The sequence below is a fragment of a genome, unplaced genomic scaffold, assembly GCF_019419815.1.
Source record: "Pyrus x bretschneideri cultivar Hongxiangsu unplaced genomic scaffold, Pyrus_bretschneideri_v1 Contig17, whole genome shotgun sequence".
In the NCBI taxonomy this organism is placed as follows: Eukaryota; Viridiplantae; Streptophyta; class Magnoliopsida; order Rosales; family Rosaceae; genus Pyrus; species Pyrus x bretschneideri.
This window is the reverse complement of record NW_025999468.1, coordinates 4,792,779-4,816,450: the sequence shown is the minus strand read 5'-3', so window position 1 is coordinate 4,816,450 and position 23,672 is coordinate 4,792,779. Positions and strand designations below refer to the sequence as shown.

Sequence of the window (23,672 nt, the reverse complement as noted above, 5' to 3'; positions counted from 1 at the left end):
TTTTACTCATTTTGGTCCATTGGATTTGTTGCTTTTGACACGCACCTCTCAAGTCTCATCTTTCTCTACAGGAAAAAAAAAAAAAAACTCATTGAGCTCGATACACATGGAGAATCTGACATGGGCGGGGGTTATGGGTTTCTGGGATGCAATAAAATCTCTACAATGCAAGCCAACAAATGAAATCTGATTCCTTCTTTCTTCAAGTTTCTCCGTCTCTTGGAGTCACTCAAAGAGGAGAGATGGACTTCCATGCGACGGAGTTGTCACTCTGTCATTGTATACACCAACACAATCATGCAATGTTATATTAGAAAGTTAAATCGTGTGACAGTGCATAGTTGATTTGAGATACCAAAACAGTTACATTTATGTCAGTGCATGATTGACTTGAGATACTGTTACGTGGCTTCTTGTTGTAAATTAACTGTGTCTCAAAATGGGAGGTGGGAAAAAGTTTTACTTGCTCAGTATCGATCACTGCTTGTTTGGGCTGGTGGTAGCAGGCAGAGAGGCAGAGCAGGAAACAGACGCAGAGAGAGAGAGAGAGCCAAGGCTCTCTCCCACAGAGAGACAGACTCATCTCTGTTGTGAGAAGAGGATACAAATTAAACGGTCGTAAGTTGAGCACGTAATTGTCTCTCAGTGTTCCCTTTCTCCCATCTGCCTGCCTCTTCTCCAAACCCACACACAGAGCGATCTCTCTGTCTCTCTCTCTCTCTCTCTCTCTCTCTCTGTCTCTCATCCATTACAATCCATTTCAGTGGTCCCATTCCATTCCATCACACAACACCAACCTCCAACATACCCATCAACATATATGATCTATCCGCCTACATAATTATCCATCTATTTATTTGTTACATATAAAAAATATAATGAAAAAGGTGCAACAGAAGATGAGTTTAGATTTGCCACACATTCTCCTCACTTGGACAAAACCCTTCCCCAAAACAAAAACCAAAATCCCGCTTGTTTAGTTAAATTAGGTTATGCCCCAATTTACCGGCAAACTAAGCAAATCTTGATGCTCAGTCTTTCTGGTGGTTGATACCTTTTATCCCGTCTCAAGTCTCTATTTCTTGTTTACGTCCTAAACCAGCAACCTCATCTATCTGGCTTGAGTTTGAGTGCATGAAAAAAGTTCGAGCAACATCTCTCAATAGAGTGATAGCAAGGGCCCGTAAAGGCCCTACTCATCCAGGTCTTGTCTGGGAAGTGAAACTTAACCGCACATGATCAACTGAATAGTGGTGTTGTCTCATGCTTGATGAACTTAACAATGATGAGACTAAGCTCCTTAAACGACATAATAGAGAAAACAAGTACACTTTATAAATGTGAGAATTTAAGGGACATAACTGTACTAGACACCAATCCTTGCACCAAACGAAGCCCTAATTAGCGTTGCACTAGAGAAGGACGACGGTTTATCTTTTTTACCAAAGTGATTACTACTTTTCATATGCGATTAGGATCTTAAAAAATGGATCATGAAATCAAAGCCACTTTGAAGGGAAACAAACTCTACCACAAGTTATAATATTTGATTGACTTCAAAACCCATGTCTTTAAATCCTCCTGAGTGGGGTAGGAGGGCCTAGAACAGGTTTTGCATACAAGCTTTGGCACCTCTCAAATTGAGCTAACTAGTCAGAAGCTAGTTAGTCATGTGTCGATGCGTTCTAATCAAATAGTTGAAGACAGCAAAGAGTTTTGCTGATAATGGGTGTTGCTACATGTGTTTTGTTCCAAGATGCAAAACATGCATGGCTAAAAAGTTCAAACATGCAAGCATGTTTGCTGCCCACAAGTTAGCTAGCAGTTGCAGTTGTTGCCCATATTCTCAAAGACAACAATACACAACCAACTTATAGGCTCTTGTCATTTCTCAAGCAAGCAACCAACAAATTAAAGGGATTTTTTTGCTACCAATCCCACTTGGCAATGGCATCCTAATTAAAGATAAACTTGTTTACTTTATTGGTATAGAAAACCAGATCCCAATTCAAGTTAAAGATTGGGGGGAGGGGTTTAAAAAAGATTATCCACTTAAGCAAAAAGTTTAACCGTGTATGCATCGACACCAAGTTAATCCCACTATTGACAAAGTGCCAAAATGGGGGTACAATTATCATCAAAACTAAACAGAATATATGTATGCATGGCGGTCAAAAGCAACCAATTACCTTTTCTGGGTTTTCACTTGCCTTATTTCTTTAAGTTTCTCCACCCAAACTTTTTCCAACTTTCATACAATAGCAAAACAAAATGAAGTGACTAACCTAATATTTTTAGAGACAGAGAGAGAGAGAGAGGGAGGAGGGCTAAAAATTAGGGAAGAATGGAAATTCGGCCCCCACACAACCTCCCCATGAGCAATTTTCTTTCGATTTTTATCTTTTTTCCATTTTATCTTTTTGGCTGAATGAATCCTTTCAAAGCATTTTTGGGAGGACACTTTTTCCCTCTGAGTGTTCTCCTTGGATGTATTGACACGTTCATGAAAGAAAAAATAGTGGCCAACTCCTTCCATGTGTATATAAAACCTCCTCCCCAACTTCCCCTTCTCACATTCAAATCCCTCCAACCAAAAACAAAATACAGGGTCCTTAGTTCTATTTCTTCCCACACCTGCTCATTAAAATATTATCCAAAACATCATTAGCTTTATCTTAGCAAATTAAGGTAATCAATCATGTGCAACCCAAAGCCTTCTTCTTCCTCCCCACTTCTTTCTCCCAACAGAACCAATTTCATCGAAACCTCCAACAAAACCATCGACGACCTTCACTGTTCTGATGTTTTTGTTGAAGACGATGATAAAGAGCTCCGTAGATGGCCTACTCTCTCAGAGGTACATACAAACAAAAACCCAACAATCATTTTCATCGTACAACAAAACCAAAAACATTTAAAAGCAGTAACAATCATACAAAAAAAAAGTTTATCTATACAGTTCTTGTTTTAAATTAATTAATAATGTTTGGACCTGCGCCAGCCTGACGGCGATTAGAGATAAAACAATTAATTAACATGTGTTAGTTCTTGCTTTCTTTCTTTTTGTTCATTTTTTCAGGCTGTACGAGAAATCAAGGCAATAGGGAAGATCTCAGGTCCATCAACCATGACAGGCCTACTTCTCTACTCAAGAGCCATGATCTCCATGCTTTTTCTAGGATATCTCGGTGAGCTTGAGCTCGCCGGCGGCTCTCTCTCAATTGGGTTTGCCAACATCACCGGCTACTCTGTCATCTCCGGCCTCGCCATGGGAATGGAACCCATCTGCGGGCAAGCTTACGGGGCCAAACAGATGAAGCTCCTTGGCCTAACCCTTCAGAGAACCGTCCTCCTTCTTCTCTCTACCTCCCTCCCCATCTCCTTGATGTGGTTCAACATGAAAAGAGTTCTCCTCTGGTTTGGCCAGGACGAAGAGATTTCCTCCGTCGCCCACACTTTCATCCTCTTTTCCACTCCTGACCTCTTCTTTCTCTCTCTTCTCCACCCCCTCAGAATTTATCTCCGCACCCAAAACATCACATTGCCAGTGACCTACTGCTCCGCCATCTCTGTCCTCCTCCACATCCCTCTAAACTTCCTCCTAGTCGTTAAATTCCAAATGGGGATTTCCGGAGTGGCCATAGCCATGGTTTGGACTAATCTCAACCTCTTCATCCTGCTCTTCTCCTTCACGTACTTCTCCAATGTTTATAAGGACTCGTGGGTTTGTCCCAGCTTTGATTGCCTCCGCGGCTGGTCATCTTTGCTTGCGCTCGCTATCCCGACCTGCATCTCCGTTTGCCTCGAATGGTGGTGGTATGAGTTCATGATAATGCTGTGCGGACTGTTAGCCAACCCGAAAGCCACCATTTCTTCAATGGGAATACTTATCCAGACCACCTCTCTTGTCTACGTGTTCCCTTCGTCGCTTAGCCTCGGCGTCTCCACGAGAGTTGGGAATGAGTTGGGCGCTAATCGACCCTCACGAGCGCGCATTTCCATGATCGTCTCGCTCGGTTGTTCAGTGGCTTTAGGCCTTTTAGCCATGCTGTTCACAACATTGATGAGGCACCAATGGGGGAGATTCTTCACTAATGACGCCGAGATACTCAAGCTCACGGCGACTGCATTGCCGATAGCAGGGCTGTGCGAGCTCGGAAACTGCCCGCAAACCACCGGCTGCGGTGTTCTGAGGGGAAGTGCGAGACCTACGATTGGAGCCAACATAAACTTGGGGTCATTTTACTTGGTGGGAATGCCGGTGGCGATGCTGATGGGGTTCGTGATGAAAATGGGGTTTGCAGGGCTGTGGCTTGGATTGCTTGCAGCTCAAGGCTCTTGTGCTTTGCTCATGTTTTATGTCCTTTGCACAACAGATTGGAATCTTCAGGTCAAAAGAGCAAATGATCTCACCCAAGCTTCTTCTGCCTCTACAACTTCTTCAATATTACCAATATCATCACCACGACCATCACCAAGTTCAGATCACCAGGATCCCAACTTGGAAGATGATGAGGTTGTCAAGTCATCAGAAGCGCTTGAAACAGACCCTCTTATTGTATGATCATCATATCATATCACCAGCTACTACAAAATTAACACTAGTAATGTGAGTTAGTAATATATAATTAATCATCAAAGTTAATTTAGTTTCACCCTAGCTAGTTAGCTTCCCATTTTTTATTTCCCTTCTTGAGCAACTTTATGTGAAAACTTATGTATCAGAGTTCCCCCCAACATGAACTACTGTATAAGAATCTTCTTTTATATTTTCTCTCTTGAATATAATGTCCTTTTTTTTTTTGTATTTTACTTCTCCGAGTTGTATTAATCAAACATTGTATGATAGACTGAAACTACTTTAAATTATTAATCAGTTTTCCATGTGTTGATCTTGTGGATGCGTGTGTTGAGAGAGAGAGAGAGAGAGAGAGAGAGAGAGAGAGAGAGAGAGAGAGAGAGAGAGTAGTCCGGTTGTCGGTTGATTTTGAGCCGTGGCAAAGAGGATATGTGCCTACCTTTCTTCTTGGTCTATTCCAAATTAGGCGACAACCTTGCTGTCTAAAAAGGAAAATTAGACATTATTATTTATAATTTTATGCAAGATGCCATACCTTTTACAAAGATATATTCAGAAAGATGTAATTAAATAGGTAGATGACGCTGCATAAAGTAATAATGTATATACATTGTGGTGTGGATTTGACCCTTATTAATCTTTATTTTTTATTTTTTTTAACATTTAACAATTTAACCTACTTTGTTAAAAAAAAAAAAAAATTTAACCTACTAACGCTATTGTTTGTAAGGAAAAAAAAAAAGAATAGACAGATTGTTTGGTTCATAAATATAAGGGACACTTTGAATGCGGTCCCTAACTACTAATGTTCTTTGACTAAAATCTTAGTGGTTTTTAGTTTTTTATCGAAGTCTCTGACATTAATGTAATAATGTCTTTCTATATAGGGATTAAATTAAAAATGAAATTTGTAGTTATTTATATAATGAGATTTTAAATAAAACCCATAATTTATGGGATTAAAATTTAAAGATGAAATACTCTCTAATATATTTTGTGTGTGTGTGTGTGTGTATAATACACACACACGGGTACATTCATCTAACCTAACCAAAAAATTATTGTACCAAAACATGGGTGCATTCTTCAAAAACAATAATAAAAAAAGAAGATATTAGGCTTAATAACATTATTAAATTTCTTCTATTAAACTCGACATGGATACATTCTGAAATAAACGAAATAGAATGTACCCATATAAGTTTAAAAATAGATAAGAGAAAAGATTGAATGAATTTTATATAAAAAATGGGTACATTTTATATTAAAAAAAGGGTACATTTTTCATATAACAAATTGGTATATTTAAGAATGGATACATATAAGATTGAAAATTTGAAAATTTGAAAATTTAATTTAATGGGTTCAAAACTTATTATAATTTATTTTTTATATTTAGAAAAATGTTTGAATTGAAAATTAATTAGGAGTTTAATAAGGGTGTGAGTATTAAAACTCTAAATCAATTACTAATTTTTATTATAAAAATTATGTAACTTACATGTAATTTATTAATATATTAATGCTAGGGATTTTGATTAAAATCTAAAAATTAATAAGATCTTAGTCAATAAATATTAGAAACTAGGGACCGGATACTAATTTTTCCTAAATATAACTATCTGCTCCTTCTTCTATACCTAATTTCAAATTCACCTTCTTGCATATAAAAAAAGAAGACACATACATTCATAATGTGAGTTAAACTAGTTGTCCATAATAATATACTCGTTCATTTGCAGCCTAGTTCGAATTCTCGTCTTGGGATACAAAATTCCTCTTGTTATAGTGCTTGGAGTTTCAAGCATGCAAAAATCCTTCTCACATGCATGCATCTGGTTTGTTTGATATTATTTTATGTGCTTATGACAAGCTTCTTTTGTTGATTTTTTTTAAAGGGTTTCCAATTTGAAATTCTCCATATATAATAAGTGATTGTCCTTCTAGGATTCAACTCAGCACACTTTGCTAGCATCGTGAAGCAATTATACCAAGTTGAAAAGTAAACAAAAGCCAAACCTAAAAACACAGAAGTTAACACCATGAGGGAGAGAGAGAGAGAGAGAGAGAGAGAGAGAGAGAGAGAGAGAGAGAGAGAGTAAAATGATGACAGTAACTGGCGGTAGAGAAGTATCCATAGAAGGAGAGACTTTCAATGTGCCCAAACCCGAAACAAGGAGCGGTATGACATATGTTTATTATATAAGTGGAAATAATTTTTTTGACAAGTGTTTCTCTCTTTTTGTATGATAATATATAACATACGTATCTGTGTTCTAAATATACTAAAAAAAATCTCTTCCTAATACATTGGATGGGGTGTGAGTGGCCCCAGATTCTAATTGAAGAAAAAGAATACATCTATTATTGCTTCTGTACTTCTTAGATGAAGTAATGCTAGGGAAACTAAATTTGTAAATTAAATTTTGTAAACTAAATGAAATGGAAGTTGGTGATTGGATTATTACTTAATCGTTGATAAACGTGCTCATTTTCTATTGGTGACACCTCATTTGATTTGCTAATTTAATCTACAAATGACAAAAATTGCAACAGTGGCTCCGTGGCGAGAGATTTTTCAGTGTGACCGGTACACGGGATGATACATCACGTGTCACAAAACAAATGGTGGGATATGTGTGCAAAAAGGTTAATAACTAAAAAATAAAATTTCCCACAATTTCTATTAAAACACGTAGTGTACCACTTGTATTCCCGTCACAACTAAAAATTTCTCCCCTACGGCAGTTTCCACTCCCCACAACCTATCTTAACCCTGCCTAGCAACTTCCCTCCATTTTTCTCATGAAAAATTTTCTCCTTCGTATATTCCATAATTTAATTCATGTCTTGTAAATATATAATGTCTTCAACTTAGAAACAATATAGGGAAAGGCCATTTCGGCATTTCCCAATTTTCTTATTATTATTTTTTATACAATAGACGACTGTTAATTGATTAATTGGAATTGGATTGAAACAAAACATTTCGATGAAATCAGGAAAACATAAGATGCCAGGCAAAGCGAGCTAATATAATTAGCAACAAAATTAGTTTCACAGCAAGCACCACGAGCATATATAACATATCCAGTAGTGATCTCTTTGAGCAACTCTCCTTCATTGCCACCATTTGATGCTTATTTTAAGTAGTGATATACTGTAGGAAATTTTACAGTACCCTTTAAAAAAAGAGCATCGTTACCTTTTAATTAAATGTTGTCAACATATGCAATCACGTCCAAATATAATATTTTACATTTACAATGTAATGTGACTATAGTATGGTTATAATTTAAAATACAAATGATGTTGTTATTACTATAACATGTCGGTATTTGCGATTACAAGTTATCACTTAGTATTAAAGCCTAATGATATTTCTCTTCACTTATAAGGAAGAGTGTCTCAGATTCGATTTCCGCCAACGGAAAATTCGAACTAAATTATTATGGCTAGTCCATTGTAAGGTTTAACCCGCTCTCCTCTCTCTTAATGTACATAATACCGAATATATTATAAAAAAAAGAAAAAGGTTAGCAGATACGTTGTAGACGTCCTATTACATTGTCAAGGTAAATTATTATACTTAGACATGATTACTTACATTATGAACATTAATGATTACATCATAGACGTATTAATATTACAACATACTCTAAAACATGAATTATATTATGTGTTACTTTTTTTTATTTTTTTGAACAAACGATATTTCTACACTAAAGGGGTGAGGATGAGCTTAGCCTCAAAATGGGCTAGCAATAACATGGTTCAAATTTGTCTGGACGAGAATCGAACCTAAAACCTCTCACTTACAAGTGAAGAGTAATATCACTAGACAGTAGTACTAAGTGACATATTATGTGTTACTTAAGTGTTAAATAAATGATGTCCCATATTTCCTTTTTATATTTACTCTTTTAACTTTTGCATATTCAAATTTCCAGCACGTAGCGCTTGAAACCCACTTCTCCTCTCATCAGCTTTCCTTATCTTCTTTGTGATCGAATTGATATAATAATATAGCCATCCTAGTATTACTCCATGAACACCATGCATTTGTGGCAAAGAATTACAGGTTGTATTGTGTTGCAAGCTCAAAATTATTTAATTCTGTCTTTTTCTTTATTTTAAACGCAATACGAATTTAAAAAAAGTTAAGTACGTATAAATACTTTTTTTTTTTTTGTGATTTCAAATTAGTCTTAGTTTTTTAAAACATTCCAAATAACTACCTAACGTTTTAAAAATTAGACATTGAGTCAGGTCACATACGTTAAATGAGGACTTTACCAACATTAAATGATGATGTTTCTAATATTAAATGATAAGGTGGACTAAAGTTGCTCTCTATAATTCCTCAAATAGACTCCTTTTAGCCAAGTTAAGTCATAAATTTGCTTAACTAAACTGCGTTAATATGAAAATTGAAAGCACCAAAAATGACTTGAGGATAAAAAACTACTTTAATAATTGTCCCCAACATCACTTAACGCAAGTGAGCTTAACAAATGTCTATTTTTAAAAATGTTATATAAATATTTGAAATATTTTAAAAGGTTATAACCAATCTAAAATCACTCCCAAAGATTGGATAGTTCTCTGGATTTAAAAAAAATATGCCAATTAAACTTTAATTTTTGAGTTTTTGGTGGAAGACACCTACGTAAACTTGGTAAAGTTTTCAAAAGTGTTCTATCTATATTTGGTAGCCAACAACCATGATTTTATTAAAACATTATTTTTGTAAGTATTTAAATAAAAGAGAGTAGGAACAGGTTTTGAACTCAAGTGATTAATGAAGAAACATTCACCCGATTTGCATCATCTTACATACGACTTTGTTTTCAAATAAGACAATACTTGAATATTGAAATCAATCTCAATGAATATTTCGAGCCTTTGATCTTTAATTTGGTGGGACTTGATCGTCATACGATAATTAATCTCAATAAAATATGGGGGTGTTTCGTTTTTCTTGTGCTAAGTGGAACTACGAGTACTTGAAAGTATACAAACCGAAAGTAGAATTCACGTCCATCCTTCTAATGTTAATATTAATATATGGGATAAGATAGAATAAACAAGGCATGGTCAGGATGGCCGAGTGGTCTAAGGCGCCAGACTCAAGTTCTGGTCCTCTAACGAGGGCGTGGGTTCAAATCCCACTTCTGACATTTGCTGTTTTAATTTTTTTAATTTCTTTTCTTTATACCTAGATTCCAAAGACATAAATGACTAATTTGTTGATTGTGAGTTGAGGTTGTGATTTTTTTTTTGTTTTAAACAAACGATATTATCTACTTTAAGAAGAGGTGATGAGCTAAACCTTATAATGGACTAGCATAATGAGATTCAAATTCATCCGTGGTAATAGGTGAACTTAAGACCTCTCACTTAGAAGTGAAGTGGAATATCACTAGACCATAGTACTAAGTGGCAACTGAGGTTATGATTAGTAAAACCTACACAGTACAAACCCTACTCGCTTTCCTTTTTCTTTCTCACACAGAAACTAAACCAAAATTCCTGCTCTTCGCGGCCAACTCCTCATTTTGGTTGGCTTGATGACAACTCCTTTTTTCATTACTCTTCCTCCTTAGTAGTTATGCATGTGTCCCTCCGTTTCACTGCATATAGATGTCGGATTGTGAGGTCACGACCTTTAATCCCGACTTCCTTTGCCGTTTCGGTGTTTTTCAACATATTTTTCCCTTGACAGCCTTAATCCCATCCTACAACCACCCTTATTCAACCTTCAAGACACATCCTCTTCCACCTTGTTCATTTGCTCCGTTTCACATTCCATCCCTTCCTCAGTCTTTGCTCGAAGTTAAGAGCGGCATATCCATTTCCCTTTAGATGCCCTCTTAGCCCTATCCCTTTCCCTTTTGTATTGGTTTTTTATTCTTTTTACAGGGGCGTGTAATGGTTATTCATATCTAGCAAATCTCCTCCGTTATGGCGTTTTTGTAGCAAAATTTGGTTGGGGATTTTTTCTTGTTGTGCATTGAAATTTTTTGTGCTGCAATACCTTTGTCGAATTCAATACAGAGTTGATTTCTTATGACGGATGCTTTTGTAGCGACCGACGAAGGGGTTGTGGCAGTGGTAACATTCTGCTGGAAATAGATTAGAGTTATGGTTTTCCTTTTCTGTTTTTGTTTTCTTGTTGCATGGGATTCTTGGCTATCCCAAAATTTTTACTGGGTTGTTTATTGTAACTTGTATTGGATCTTTTCCCATTTAATGAACTTTTATTTTGACACACCTTGACCCGGAATGTCCACGTAGACACCCGAATTGTGATATCCTCTGGTCGACACCTGGAAGGTGACAAATCCATAAAGTGTAGTGATGTGGAAAATGTGAATAAATTAAAACCTAAAGATGACTAATTTAAAGTGCGCATGTAAGCGAGATTGAACCCATATTACACAAGTGATGTCAAAGTATAAATAAATTGCAGTAAAAGAAGAGTAAGGACATTTATACCGAAATGAGAAGTCTCATACATAACATCTTTTCCCAACAATTCTCATTGTCAATAAACCTCTGTCACTAAAATCCTGAAGAGGCGAAAAACAAGGTGTGAGTGGGCTTGAAAAAATAAAGTTTTGTAAAACATTTTCTAAAAGTGCAACCCCTTACTGTAAAACAAGTATATGGTTCCCCACATATATTATAATAATAGTATGTAATAGGTACTCTACAACACAAGTGAGTTAAAGGATGTATGCACAATAATGAGGTATCTCAACATCAGATCTCAATTCATTATTATAAGAAATCAATGCTCATTAATAGGCACACAAATCTATTGCAGAGATATTCAAACAATGGAACAGGTTGGGTGTAGGTTTTACATTCTAGTACTACATCACGTGAGCAGCGCTAGTCGAATCACATATGAGTCCAAAACATCACACAAAAAGACAAGTTGGCACTTAACTTTGGATCCAAAGCGAATGTAAACGGTGCATGTGAACTACACGTTAAGTTGGTCCTTGGCCCAGGATAGTAAAATAACTAAGAGACACCATGCAAATGTGTAATAATGAGCAGATAAAACGCAAGGATGTCATGCCACAAGTTTATGCTCACAAATAATATTATAAATATAAAGTATATGAAAAGTGAAGGAAGATTTGTGAAAAACATGTTCATTTAAGCAACATCAATAGCATGCAATTAACAATTAAAGGCGGAATCATGCTTGTATGCACTTAAAAACAAAACATTTACCCATGAAATTCAAAGCCTAGTAGATAGGTGAACCAAGACTCAACTCAAAACAAAGTGAGTTGAGAAATCAATACCTTTGTAGATTCCTCTTTGCATAAGCAAAGACTAATCACCCAAAGAGAGGGCCTTCATTCCTTGCATCTTAGATCCATGGATTTGGATGGATGAAAAGGTTTCTCCAAGTTCCCAAAATTGAGAACCTCTAATTATTCATCACCAAGGCATATGAAGAAGAAATGAGTGACCTTGGAGGAGTTTGATTGCTAGATGATCCCTCCAAGGTGGCCTAAATTTTAGAGAGAAAGGAGAGCTTGTGTTCTCATCCTTTCCCCAAAATTACCATATGTAAATTTTAGGCTATAAAGTCCTTTATATAGTCCCTTCAAATAAGTGACCTAATGGACCAAAAGCCCTATTCTTCTAACATGGCAAGCCTATAGGGTTTATTGGGCTTTCAAGCCCTTTGTTTATTCAAGTTGTCATACAACTTGAGTTAATGGGCTTGAAATTCAAATCCCATTGGGCCTTGCGGCCCAAAACTAACCCGAGGTCTTTAACGAACTTATTCGTTTGATTAATTAACATATTAATTAATCCTAGCCTTAGATAAATAATTAAACCATTTAATTATTCTTACTCATCTCCGTTGTTTCTTCAAACTCTACCTTACTCGGTGAACGATCCATTAGGTTCCTTTTAGCGAGGCAGTGGGCGATTAAAACTCTTTCTAATCGATTGTGAATTGAAACTTACTTTCAATTCTCCCGTTAGTGATAATACACTTTTAGGGCTTCCACAAACCATGGTTGACGCCTAGCAGCATGTCATGGTTACCCAAGCTAATCAGAAGAGGTGGAGAACCTATTCAGTTTTAGGATTACAAATGCAATACGGTCTTTCTCTAATACAATACTCTTGACCACATTGTTTGGTTTGATAGTTTATTCATGTCTACTATCCAATGTGAGTCTTGTGCTTATATGATTACCTTGAATGTGATTTGGAACACATTCCTAAATCTCATTCATACTTTGGCCAAAGATTCTTAATCATATCATAGAGTATTCTCCCTCAAACAGTTTGAAGGTTAGAGATCCTTTGTTGCGCATTCACTTGCCTCCATGGCTAAGTGGCTTAACCCCAACGATGCCATGGACACCCTCCTGATGGAGTGACTTTGACATAATCAAAGATTAAGGACCTAACCATAAGACAACTGTGATGCCTCAGGTCAAAAGACTAATTTGCATTATCCCAACCATGAGTTCTCATGTGACATGAATATGAGAACTCTTCGTTGATCATGTTCAGTGAACTCATTCTCTATTGAGCACCTACGTACTTGTCTTGATGTCACACACACCAATGACTCGAGACTAGTCACTCTCCCTGAGAGAAGACATAGCACGTACTGATCTTAACGGACTGTCAATGCCCAATTGACAATCCTATGATCAGGAACGTTTAGGATGTGTCAACGAAAGAATGGTCTCATGAATCTAATTTCTTTAGATCGCATTCTTCCAATCACATATTCCTTGGACTTATCGTTTAAGCATATAACATTTATATGAGACGGCTCAAACAATAATGGTTGCCCTTAATATTAAACTAGATTAGTTTAACATGTGAAATGTCCATAAAGTATCATCATATGATTGGTTTTTGGACACATTTCCAACAATCTCCCACTTGCACTAGAGCCAATCAGCTTAGTCATCAGTGATGATACCTCTTCTGTAGTCATTTCATAAATGGCTGAGTAGTAGGCCTAGACAATGGATATCTATATGTTATCCATAGAAGCAACCTTAAGAATAACGACGTCACCATTATACATGATTCTCAATCATGTGGTTCAGTCTCTCATTTGAGTTCAGACCTTGATGAGACCTTGATTCCCTGGCTTGAGCTATCGCCCCATTAATGTCATACACTTTCTGGTTGGAACCGAATGGAGAGTTCATGAATGAACTTTCCCATCCAAACAACAATGTTGTAAGCTTCTATATGGCAATATATTTTGCATACATGATGGAACACATTAAAGTCATTACTTTTAACGTTTCCACCCAAATATCTCTTTAGTCATAATAAAGAGATATCTCATTATCACTTCATTCATAATGAAGAGATATTCTATGATGGATTAGATTCATAATCTAATACATTTACGCTTCCATTACGTTACTCTAATTCTTCCTCATTCTTGAGGAATCCATCCTTAGTATTTCTTAAATACCTAAGGATTCACTTGACAGTTGCCATGGTTCTGATCCTGGGCTTGCACTGATATCATCTTGTACCGTTCTAGGTACAACTTATATCAATGTTTTCATACAATATGAAATACATAAATCACCTTTCTGCGTATGCATAAAGGATTCTATTTACGCATTATTTCTTTGGGAGTCAAAGGGTACATTCCCTTTGAGAAGAACAACTTCCTAATCTCACTAGAATTGTCATTCTAATTGAAGTTTATCATCATATGAGAAACTTCCTAGCATCTCTCGTCTATTTTAGGGATTGATATAATCCAATTATATCTTGAAATCTATCATTATAGATTTCCATCCTATGTATATAGACTATGTCTCCCATATACATTCTATCATTATAGAATGTTTAAAGTCATAACTTTAACGATGAAGAATTCCTTTCATTTTCAAAATTAATATATATCATGTATATATATTCAAATTTAGGAATATGATCAACTCCCACTAATCTTTTGTAAACCTAGTAAACAAAAGATTCATTTACATCTTTATGAGAAATCAAACAATTGATCTTTTCTCATAAGACGCTTATAGCTCCCACTAGCTTGCTAAGATCCATGATGGATGGATCTCTACAACTAACCTGTCTTGTGATTTATAGTTTTAGACATATATTATCAAGACTATCTTAATAATGGTTTCGAAAACCCATATTATGTCCAAACCATTCATCTGAGACGGTTTATAAATCCTTCTGGACTACCTTGGAGCTTGTGGTATAGGAACTAGGTTGTCTTAGAAGTATATATCATATATATTTGGGTAATTGATAATGTCCAACGAACTAAATCTTATTCTTGTTCATTCTTCTCCTAATGGAGAAATTCATTATCTTACGATGCTACTTTCCTTGATATTTTTCAAGGAAATTAATCTAAAGTGTTATTTTTACCTTGGATCAAATCTAAGGAGGTAAATACTTTAGACGTCTTACTCATCTACTTACATTTCTTGAATTCTTTGAAACCTTTTGCAAAGTATTCGGACTTGTGTTTATTCAAAATAAACTATAGTCCAACCGAGAGTGATCTTCGGTGAATGTCATACAACATGAGTAGTATTATGTTGTGGACAAGTGCCACTAACATCTAAGTGAATTAACCTCAACAACTTTGTGATTCTTTCTTCTTTCCCAAAGAATAAAGATTCGAACATTTCGCCTCTATACAATTTTAACAAGAAGGTATTGGATCCGGATCTAACGATCCAAAGCATCCATCTATGACCAACTCGTAACTTATGTTTTAGAGGTATCACAACTCAGTTGGATTAGTCACTACCTTGCAACCTTTTGGGTTTTAAGCATCGTTATATTCTTAAACAGTTAACACTACCACATCATCTCTACTATAGAGACAACCAATTAAATTACAATAATCTAATTATTGATTAATAAAGAACAATGTTTTGTCAAACAAAACATTTATCCATCTCTACTATAGTGACGGATTTAAGTTCCTTAAAATTGGAATGTCAAGACAATCTTTAGTATTTTCCAATTTCTTTGGCAGTTCATATGAGGAAGTAAGTACAATCCGCTTTTGCAGAGATCTATATTTGATTCACGTTTCGAATGTGAAGTACTTTCTCTTCTCTCATTTATCTTCTACTTCTTATTAGCCACACTTTTACAACGATTGTAAAACATAGTTGCTAATACAGAATCATGTATTCAAGTAGAAGAACCAACTGTTTTGAATTATTCAAGAACATTTTACAACACCTTCGAAAGGTGTGTTCTTGACACTTGCAAGACATTTCTTGCAAATACCCCTTCCAATGTCCATCCTTTCATAAAGAAAGTTTGTTCCCTTGGAGTTATTTTGCCTTCTTCATTTGACTTCCCTTTTGATTACAATAGTCATGGTCCCTAAACTCCCACTATCTCTCTTGAAACTCATTTCAAATGTGTTATACACATCAAACGATTTGGAGAGCGTGCGGTTATTGTTCACTATATAGTTTACAATAAACTTAGTGAACCATTAGGATAGGGACACAAAGGTGAAGTCCTTGCCTAGTTTCCGTCTTGTTAAGTGGTTTAACACTTCAACACTCAATGATTCAAAATCATCATAAGTCCATGTTGATGGACTATTTTTGTCAACCAACCATTATGTTCTAAACATAATTACAAACTTTCAAGAGTTGTTCAAGGCAACTCTCATTTCTTCATACAACAATTTGTAAGTGAAGAATCATGGCACATAAAGCGTCCATGCCCTTGTGCTTACTTCAAAAGTTCCTTGTTTATGTAACAAAGAAACAAGCATTAAAGTTTGTGTTGATTAAGGGTTGTTCAAAGCAACTCTTATTTCTTCATACAACAATTTGTATTTGAAGAATTATGACGTTAAAAGTGTTGTCCTTCTCATGTTAGACTTATCTAACATATTCTTCCAATGATACATTATCAATAGGAAGATTGTGAGGATGAGACTACTTAGTTACATCTACAAGCCATTAAAGACAATCTATGGGATTGTAGAACTAAGTCCGGAAATTAAAGCATTTGGCTTTTCTTTGTCAAGTTTTGGATAGCGTTTGCAAATATATTGGTAAACAAATACATAACGAATATAAATTGATTGATTTTAAGCCATTTGATTCGGGTCTTTAAATCAAATAGCACCACCCACTATTTTTGGCAAATTCCATATCCCTCATCGGAATTCAAGAGTTTTGGAGGAAACTCTTAGTAGGGTATGGGAGGCTCACTATTACCAAGCCCACCTCACGATGATACGATATCGGCTAGCATTAATAATAATGAGAGAGTACGCTTACTCATTTGCATCTCTTGCAAGTACCCATCTTATTTGGCCTCTAGAGAATGTTGCCTCACAATGATATGATATCGGCGCCATTGCACTTAGTTAAGTTATTCCCACCATGCTTAGTTCATGAAGGGGTATCAAGAATAGCCTCACAATGATATGATATCGGCTATCCTCGTTGCCTACACTCACCTCATCATATGCGTATAGACTCCTCCTGAGTGTAAGCATGCACTTTGTACTCCCCCATGATAGGGTGAAGCCGGTGTACAGGTCACAAACGATTGGAGCCTACCACGGTGGAAGGCCACGAAGAGATATTCAAAGCATCTCTCGCTTACCAACTTAATATTGATTTGGTTGAGGGTTTTTAGGTCTCATCACATATAAACATACATTTTAATCCAATTAAAACATTTTGGTCCTATTACAACTATTGGTCCATATGATTGATTTAGTAGTATATAATACTCCCACTATGCTTTTAAAACGGTTTTTAAAGCAAGACTATATGGTACTACTAACATAAGATTTGCATTCATTGATGGACTATATAGTTGCCTTAGGGCCTTAGGATGACTATGAACCTTTGATTCGATTCAACACGAGCCTAGTGTTGAATCTCGGTCTAGGGATGGAGATTGATTTTAGTTACGCGTTTAATCACATTAAGGCGTGTTGTCTTATTGGGCGTTGGACCCAACTACTCCAATTTCATGCATATCGAATAAAACAAGAAAGGAGTACTTCAAAGTAAATAAGACCTTATGCTCTTTTACAACAATTGATCAAATCTAATTACTTTAAAGTAAAGAAGAGCTTATGCTCTTTTACAACAATTGATCATATCAAATTACAACCAAAATTTAATCTACTCATTCCCATGGTTCAAACAAATTTGAAACGGCCATTCACATAGCTCAATTATCGTAGGCTAAGGTTCATAATCACCATTTCTTTAATTAATTAACGCTTTAACTAATTAAACTTGAATGCAACATTTTCATTTGGTTTTTGTATCCATAGAATTGATTTAGATGGAGCTAAATGAAATGAAAATCCAATTCTCATTTAAAGAGACAAAACAATTTTTGTTCTCTACCTAATTTGGGCCAAAATGCTATGACCTCAACTTGTTTGGGCCATAGTGCAATTAACCTCAACTTTTGGGCTATTTTGCAAAAACTTAAACTTTTGGGGTCACTTTGTAAAAACACAAAAGTCCACTACTTCATGTAATTACAACTAGAACCCAAAAATTTCCACAAAAAATAAAACTTCATTAAAGGAGCAAAACAATTTGTCCTTTTAGTGATTTTGGACCTTTACGTAAAAACGTAAACTTTTGGGTCAAAATGCAAATACACAAAAGTATCAAAACTTTATATAATTGCACAAAAGCCCCACAAGGACCCTAATTGAGTAGGGTGGCTGATTTTGAAGCAAAGTAATAAAAAAAATTTCAAAGTTTTTGTAAGTGGGATGTGTGTAATGGAATAAATCATTACATACCTACCCACTAAAATTTCTTTAATTTTTCAAAACAAATATCTAATATATTTAAACATTAGAAATATTTCAAAACAAAAACTTTATGAAATAAATCAAAACTTTGAATCAAAACACCAAACCTTTTGTTCTTGGCAAGAACATATCAAGAACAATGAAGAACATTCATGAAAACCCATAAGAGCTCCATGAACATTCTTCACCCAAAAACATACCAAAACCACTCAAACTTAAGGGAAATAACATACAACCATACTAGGGTACATAGGTGTTCCAAAAGTCACTTTAAAACACTTTTAACAAGTCAAACAAGAACCCAAAAAATCCACCCTTTGGATTTGGCCGAATTTCCCCATAAACATGGCACCAAATTTTAGCTCCAAAATTCATGCTCATATGAACTACATCTACAACATTTGAGATGGCAAATTTTCTAACAAAATTTACATTCAAAGAAGCAAGAATAAAGCTTGTAACAATTACAACATTCAAATCACAAACTATGAACTACAAAACCCAAAAGGATTCACCAACTACTAGACTTAGGCTCTTGATACCACTTGAAGGAAGATTTGTGAAAAACATGTTCATTTAAGCAACATCAATAGCATGCAATTAACAATTAAAGGCGGAATCATGCTTGTATGCACTTAAAAACAAAACATTTACCCATGAAATTCAAAGCCTAGTAGATAGATGAACCAAGACTCAACTCAAAACAAAGTGAGTTGAGAAATCAATACCTTTGTAGATTCCTCTTTGCATAAGCAAAGGCTAATCACCCAAAGAGAGGGCCTTCGTTCCTTGCATCTTAGATCCATGGATTTGGATGGATGAAAAGGTTTCTCCAAGTTCCCAAAATTGAGAACCTCTAATTATTCATCACCAAGGCATAATGAAGAAGAAATGAGTGACCTTGGAGGAGTTTGATTGCTAGATGATCCCTCCAAGTGGCCTAAATTTTAGAGAGAAAGGAGAGCTTGTGTTCTCATCCTTTCCCCAAAATTACCATATGTAAATTTTAGGCTATAAAGTCCTTTATATAGTCCCTTCAAATAAGTGACCTAATGGACCAAAAGCCCTATTCTTCTAACATGGCAAGCCTATAGAATTTATTGGGCTTTCAAGCCCTTTGTTTATTCAAGTTGTCATACAACTTGAGTTAATGGGCTTGACATTCAAATCCCATTGGGCCTTGCGGCCCAAAACTAACCCGAGGTCTTTAACGAACTTATTCGTTTGATTAATTAACATATTAATTAATCCTAGCCTTAGATAAATAATTAAACCATTTAATTATTCTTACTCATCTCCGTTGTTTCTTCAAACTCTACCTTACTCGGTGAACGATCCATTAGGTTCCTTTTAGCGAGGCAGTGGGCGATTAAAACTCTTTCTAATCGATTGTGAATTGAAACTTACTTTCAATTCTCCCGTTAGTGATAATACACTTTTAGGGCTTCCACAAACCATGGTTGACGCCTAGCAGCATGTCATGGTTACCCAAGCTAATCAGAAGAGGTGGAGAACCTATTCAGTTTTAGGATTACAAATGCAATACGGTCTTTCTCTAATACAATACTCTTGACCACATTGTTTGGTTTGATAGTTTATTCATGTCTACTATCCAATGTGAGTCTTGTGCTTATATGATTACCTTGAATGTGATTTGGAACACATTCCTAAATCTCATTCATACTTTGGCCAAAGATTCTTAATCATATCATAGAGTATTCTCCCTCAAACAGTTTGAAGGTTAGAGATCCCTTGTTGCGCATTCACTTGCCTCCATGGCTAAGTGGCTTAACCCCAACGATGCCATGGACACCCTCCTGATGGAGTGACTTTGACATAATCAAAGATTAAGGACCTAACCACAAGACAACTGTGATGCCTCAGGTCAAAAGACTAATTTGCATTATCCCAACCATGAGTTCTCATGTGACATGAATATGAGAACTCTTCGTTGATCATGTTCAGTGAACTCATTCTCTATTGAGCACCTACGTACTTGTCTTGATGTCACACACACCAATGACTCGAGACTAGTCACTTTCCCTGAGAGAAGACATAGCACGTACTGATCTTAACGGACTGTCAATGCCCAATTGACAATCCTATGATCAGGAACGTTTAGGATGTGTCAACGAAAGAATGGTCTCATGAATCTAACTTCTTTAGATTTGGACTTATCGTTTAAGCATATAACATTTATATGAGACGGCTCAAACAATAATGTTTGCCCTTAATATTAAACTAGATTAGTTTAACATGTGAAATGTCCATAAAGTATCATCATATGATTGGTTTTAGGGCACATTTCCAACAAAAAGTCTATTTGTAAAGCTAAACATGGCATATCACATCAGATGGAATATTCTGTTAAAGTAACTAGGGGATTAATAGAATATTCCAAGGGAATATTCTTTCTCAAATATGAAATGGTCCCAGGTCGGAATCGAGTTAAGGTAAATGGGTCGTGGGCTTCAGCCGGTCGGGTCGACCTTGTCCTTGTAGTGGGTCCGATCGTCGGAATCTGGGCAGCTATTCCAGAGCTTAAAACTCAACCATTTCTCACATTATTCTTACCAAAATGAAGATAAACAAGAGTAGTTTAGGATTATAGCTTTCCCTGAGTCAGCCATGGCTAAAGTTGGCCTGAAAAGGCTTGCAACTCATGACATACACCATCGGAAAAACTGGGGAAGACTCTCCGAGGTATCTCTGTGTTCAAATGTCACCAAAATCTTTAAGAAACACTAGAAACATATAGTAAAACACAATCGACGAAGATTTGGGTGGTTTTCAAAACTTACCTTCATCGGAAACGACGAGGAGTTGCCGGAGGACATGGTGTTAGCGATGATTTTGGTGCCTCTGCGCTGTGAGCACAGAGAAAGTGAGGGAGACAGAAGATTGAGATACATAGAAATTAATAAGGGAGACAGACATGGTGGTTGGAGACAAGGACGATGATGGTTGTGAAATAGAGCGTCGACACCATGACTGCTTCTGTGCAGTGAACACAGAGTGAGTGAGAGAGCTAGGGAGTCCAAGGGAGATGTAAGGGAGTCTGATCCTTTTGAATTTGATTTTTGGAAAAGATGACAGGTAGTGACCTTAAGGTGGCAGTTCAGTGAAGCTCACCAGAGGTGTGGTGGTGATAGCAGTTCTCTGTGTTTACAAAGAGAAAAAGAGAGTGAAAAGAGAGAATGCGGAAGTTAGAGTGTTGAGGCAAATGAGTGATAATGACAAAGATTGAGTGAGGGATAGTACCTGACAGAGAGAAGAGAATAGAAAAATAGGGAAAATGGAGATTAAAGAAAACAAGAAATGGATGCAATGGTTAAAATAACAAAAAAATGAATATGATGATTATACAAACAAGAAAAGTCTGCAACATTCAGAGAGGGAATTCACGTTTTGGATTTCCAATCCCATATAAAAATTAAACGTGGGTCCCACCACTCAATTATAGCAATAGGTAGAAAGATGCAAATTTTAAATTTATTTCTTCTAAAAGGAAGTATAACCAAGACTCTGAATTCGGTTCTGCTTGTGTCTCCGAGTTCATGCCATTGAGTACTACAAGGATACGCTAAAAGAATGTTTCATACGTCTCACTATACGCTGGTCAACTATCTCGCTTCTAGGGGCATTTTTGTCAATTCACTCTTTTAAAATTAATAAAATCGTAAAATTAGGGATGAGCTGTTACAATCTACCCACTGTAAAAGATTTCATTCCCGAAATATGATATAAGTTGCTATACATAAAATACTCAAGATAAAAAGAAAATATATAAATAAGAAATCAAGTTAGAGAGGTTGCATAAAAGAGAATGCCATTTCGTCGCCATCGGATTATGTGGATGCAAATTTCCGCCTTCTCTTTCTTGGACAAAATTGCACCTACAAAACAAATCACACCTTTGGTTAAGGCCAAAAAACCTCGCGCGCCCACAATTTTTTTTTTTTGGGGGGGGGGGGGGGTGGGGGCCTTTAGTCGAAGAACCTCCAATGCCAAAGTTAGAATTTTGAGGGAAGAGTGTTTGGAGAATTTTGTAGAGTTTTGCAAGAGACTTGGAAGTCTTCTTTTTTGGAGAGAATGGAGAGCTATTTATAGGGATATGGCCGACCCTATTAGGAGAATAGGGACCAGCCATTTGTGGTATTTTTTGGGTGTAATTTGTAGTTAATTAGCCAATAATAGATTAATTAGGTAATAAATCCATTAATTGACTAATTAACATAATTTAAAAGAAATGTTTTGGGGGTTATGGAATAATTACCTTGTGGAGAATATAGGATGAGGGTGGATGAAATAGTTTTGAATTTGTTGCTTATTTTGGGCACTTTTGACTTGGTTGAGGGATGATTGTCAGTTGTTCGTGTGTAGGAATCCTGGTATGCCTCAAGGGTATTTTTGTCCTCTTCTATCCAAAAATCCACGTGTCGCCTTGTGATTATTTTTGGCTCCACAAATGCCCCCACACCTATTGGGTTGCTCGCAGAAAATGACAACATGTGTAGAGATTTTCTTTCTTTAGGAAACTTTGGATTGCTTCCCATTTTGATGTAGATTCCCTATTTAATAGGAAATTAGATCCTTCTAGGAAAGGGAAATAAATTTCTCTCAAAGCCTATTTATGTCCACCTTAAGTGGGTTATTAAATCAACTTTGAATAACGATTTATTCTACCTTACAAGAAAGAAAGAGCTTAGAGGATATTTGTTTCCTCTCCTCTAGCAATCTTCTACATCTTGCTTGTGCAAAGGATCATCTTTCATTGCTTTCTTCGTTTTCTCCATGCCGCTTTGATGTAAATTTCATTTTTCTCGTCTTCTTCTTGGATAGTGCTGTAGCGGGGTAGCCGTTAGGGTGGTGCGACACGTCGGCTGGTAGGGGCTAAGAGTCGGCTTAGCATGGGCCTATGAGGTGGTTTGGCAAGGGCTATTGCTTGTGCTTCTCGGCTTGATTGAAGCCAAGGATTGGCTCGGCATGGGCCGAGGAAGTGGCGTGGCGTGGGCAATGGTTTGGGCTGCCACGTTTGGGTTATTTGCAAAAAATGAGGAAACTGCTTGAGTTTGATTTCTCAGTTGCTGTAGATAGAACAGTCAAGGATGGAGTTACTGAAGATGAAGTGTTGGATGAGCGAACTGTTAAGTGTAAAAGTGGTTGCTGCCTCCTAACCATTTATTGCCTAGTTGATATTCAAGCATTTGATCTTTTAAGCTATGTGGCATTCTCACATTGGAGAGCTTACCCAGATGGGTG

General features: G+C 36.3%; 1 protein-coding gene and 1 non-coding gene across 2 annotated transcripts; both read left to right on the top strand.

Moving 5' to 3' along the window:
• Positions 1 to 2,529: 2,529 nt before the first annotated feature.
• LOC103928204 (protein DETOXIFICATION 48-like) lies at positions 2,530 to 4,783 on the top strand. The gene is made up of 2 exons (XM_009337213.3): positions 2,530 to 2,857; positions 3,080 to 4,783. The coding sequence occupies exons 1-2, from the start codon at positions 2,699 to 2,701 to the stop codon at positions 4,562 to 4,564; spliced, it is 1,644 nt and encodes a 547-aa protein (XP_009335488.2). The 5' UTR covers positions 2,530 to 2,698; the 3' UTR covers positions 4,565 to 4,783.
• Positions 4,784 to 9,675: 4,892 nt separating this feature from the next.
• On the top strand, positions 9,676 to 9,759 carry TRNAL-CAA. Its single transcript has one exon. It is a non-coding gene; the product is annotated as a tRNA-Leu (tRNA).
• The last annotated feature ends 13,913 nt before the right edge of the window (positions 9,760 to 23,672 follow it).

Bases quoted from the DNA above. Each gene is read 5' to 3' on its own strand.
- LOC103928204 (XM_009337213.3), top strand. From the start codon at position 2,699: ATGTGCAACCCAAAGCCTTCTTCTTCCTCCCCACTTCTTTCTCCCAAC. The intron at 2,858-3,079 runs GTACATACAAAC...TCATTTTTTCAG, and splicing joins GATGGCCTACTCTCTCAGAG to GCTGTACGAGAAATCAAGGC.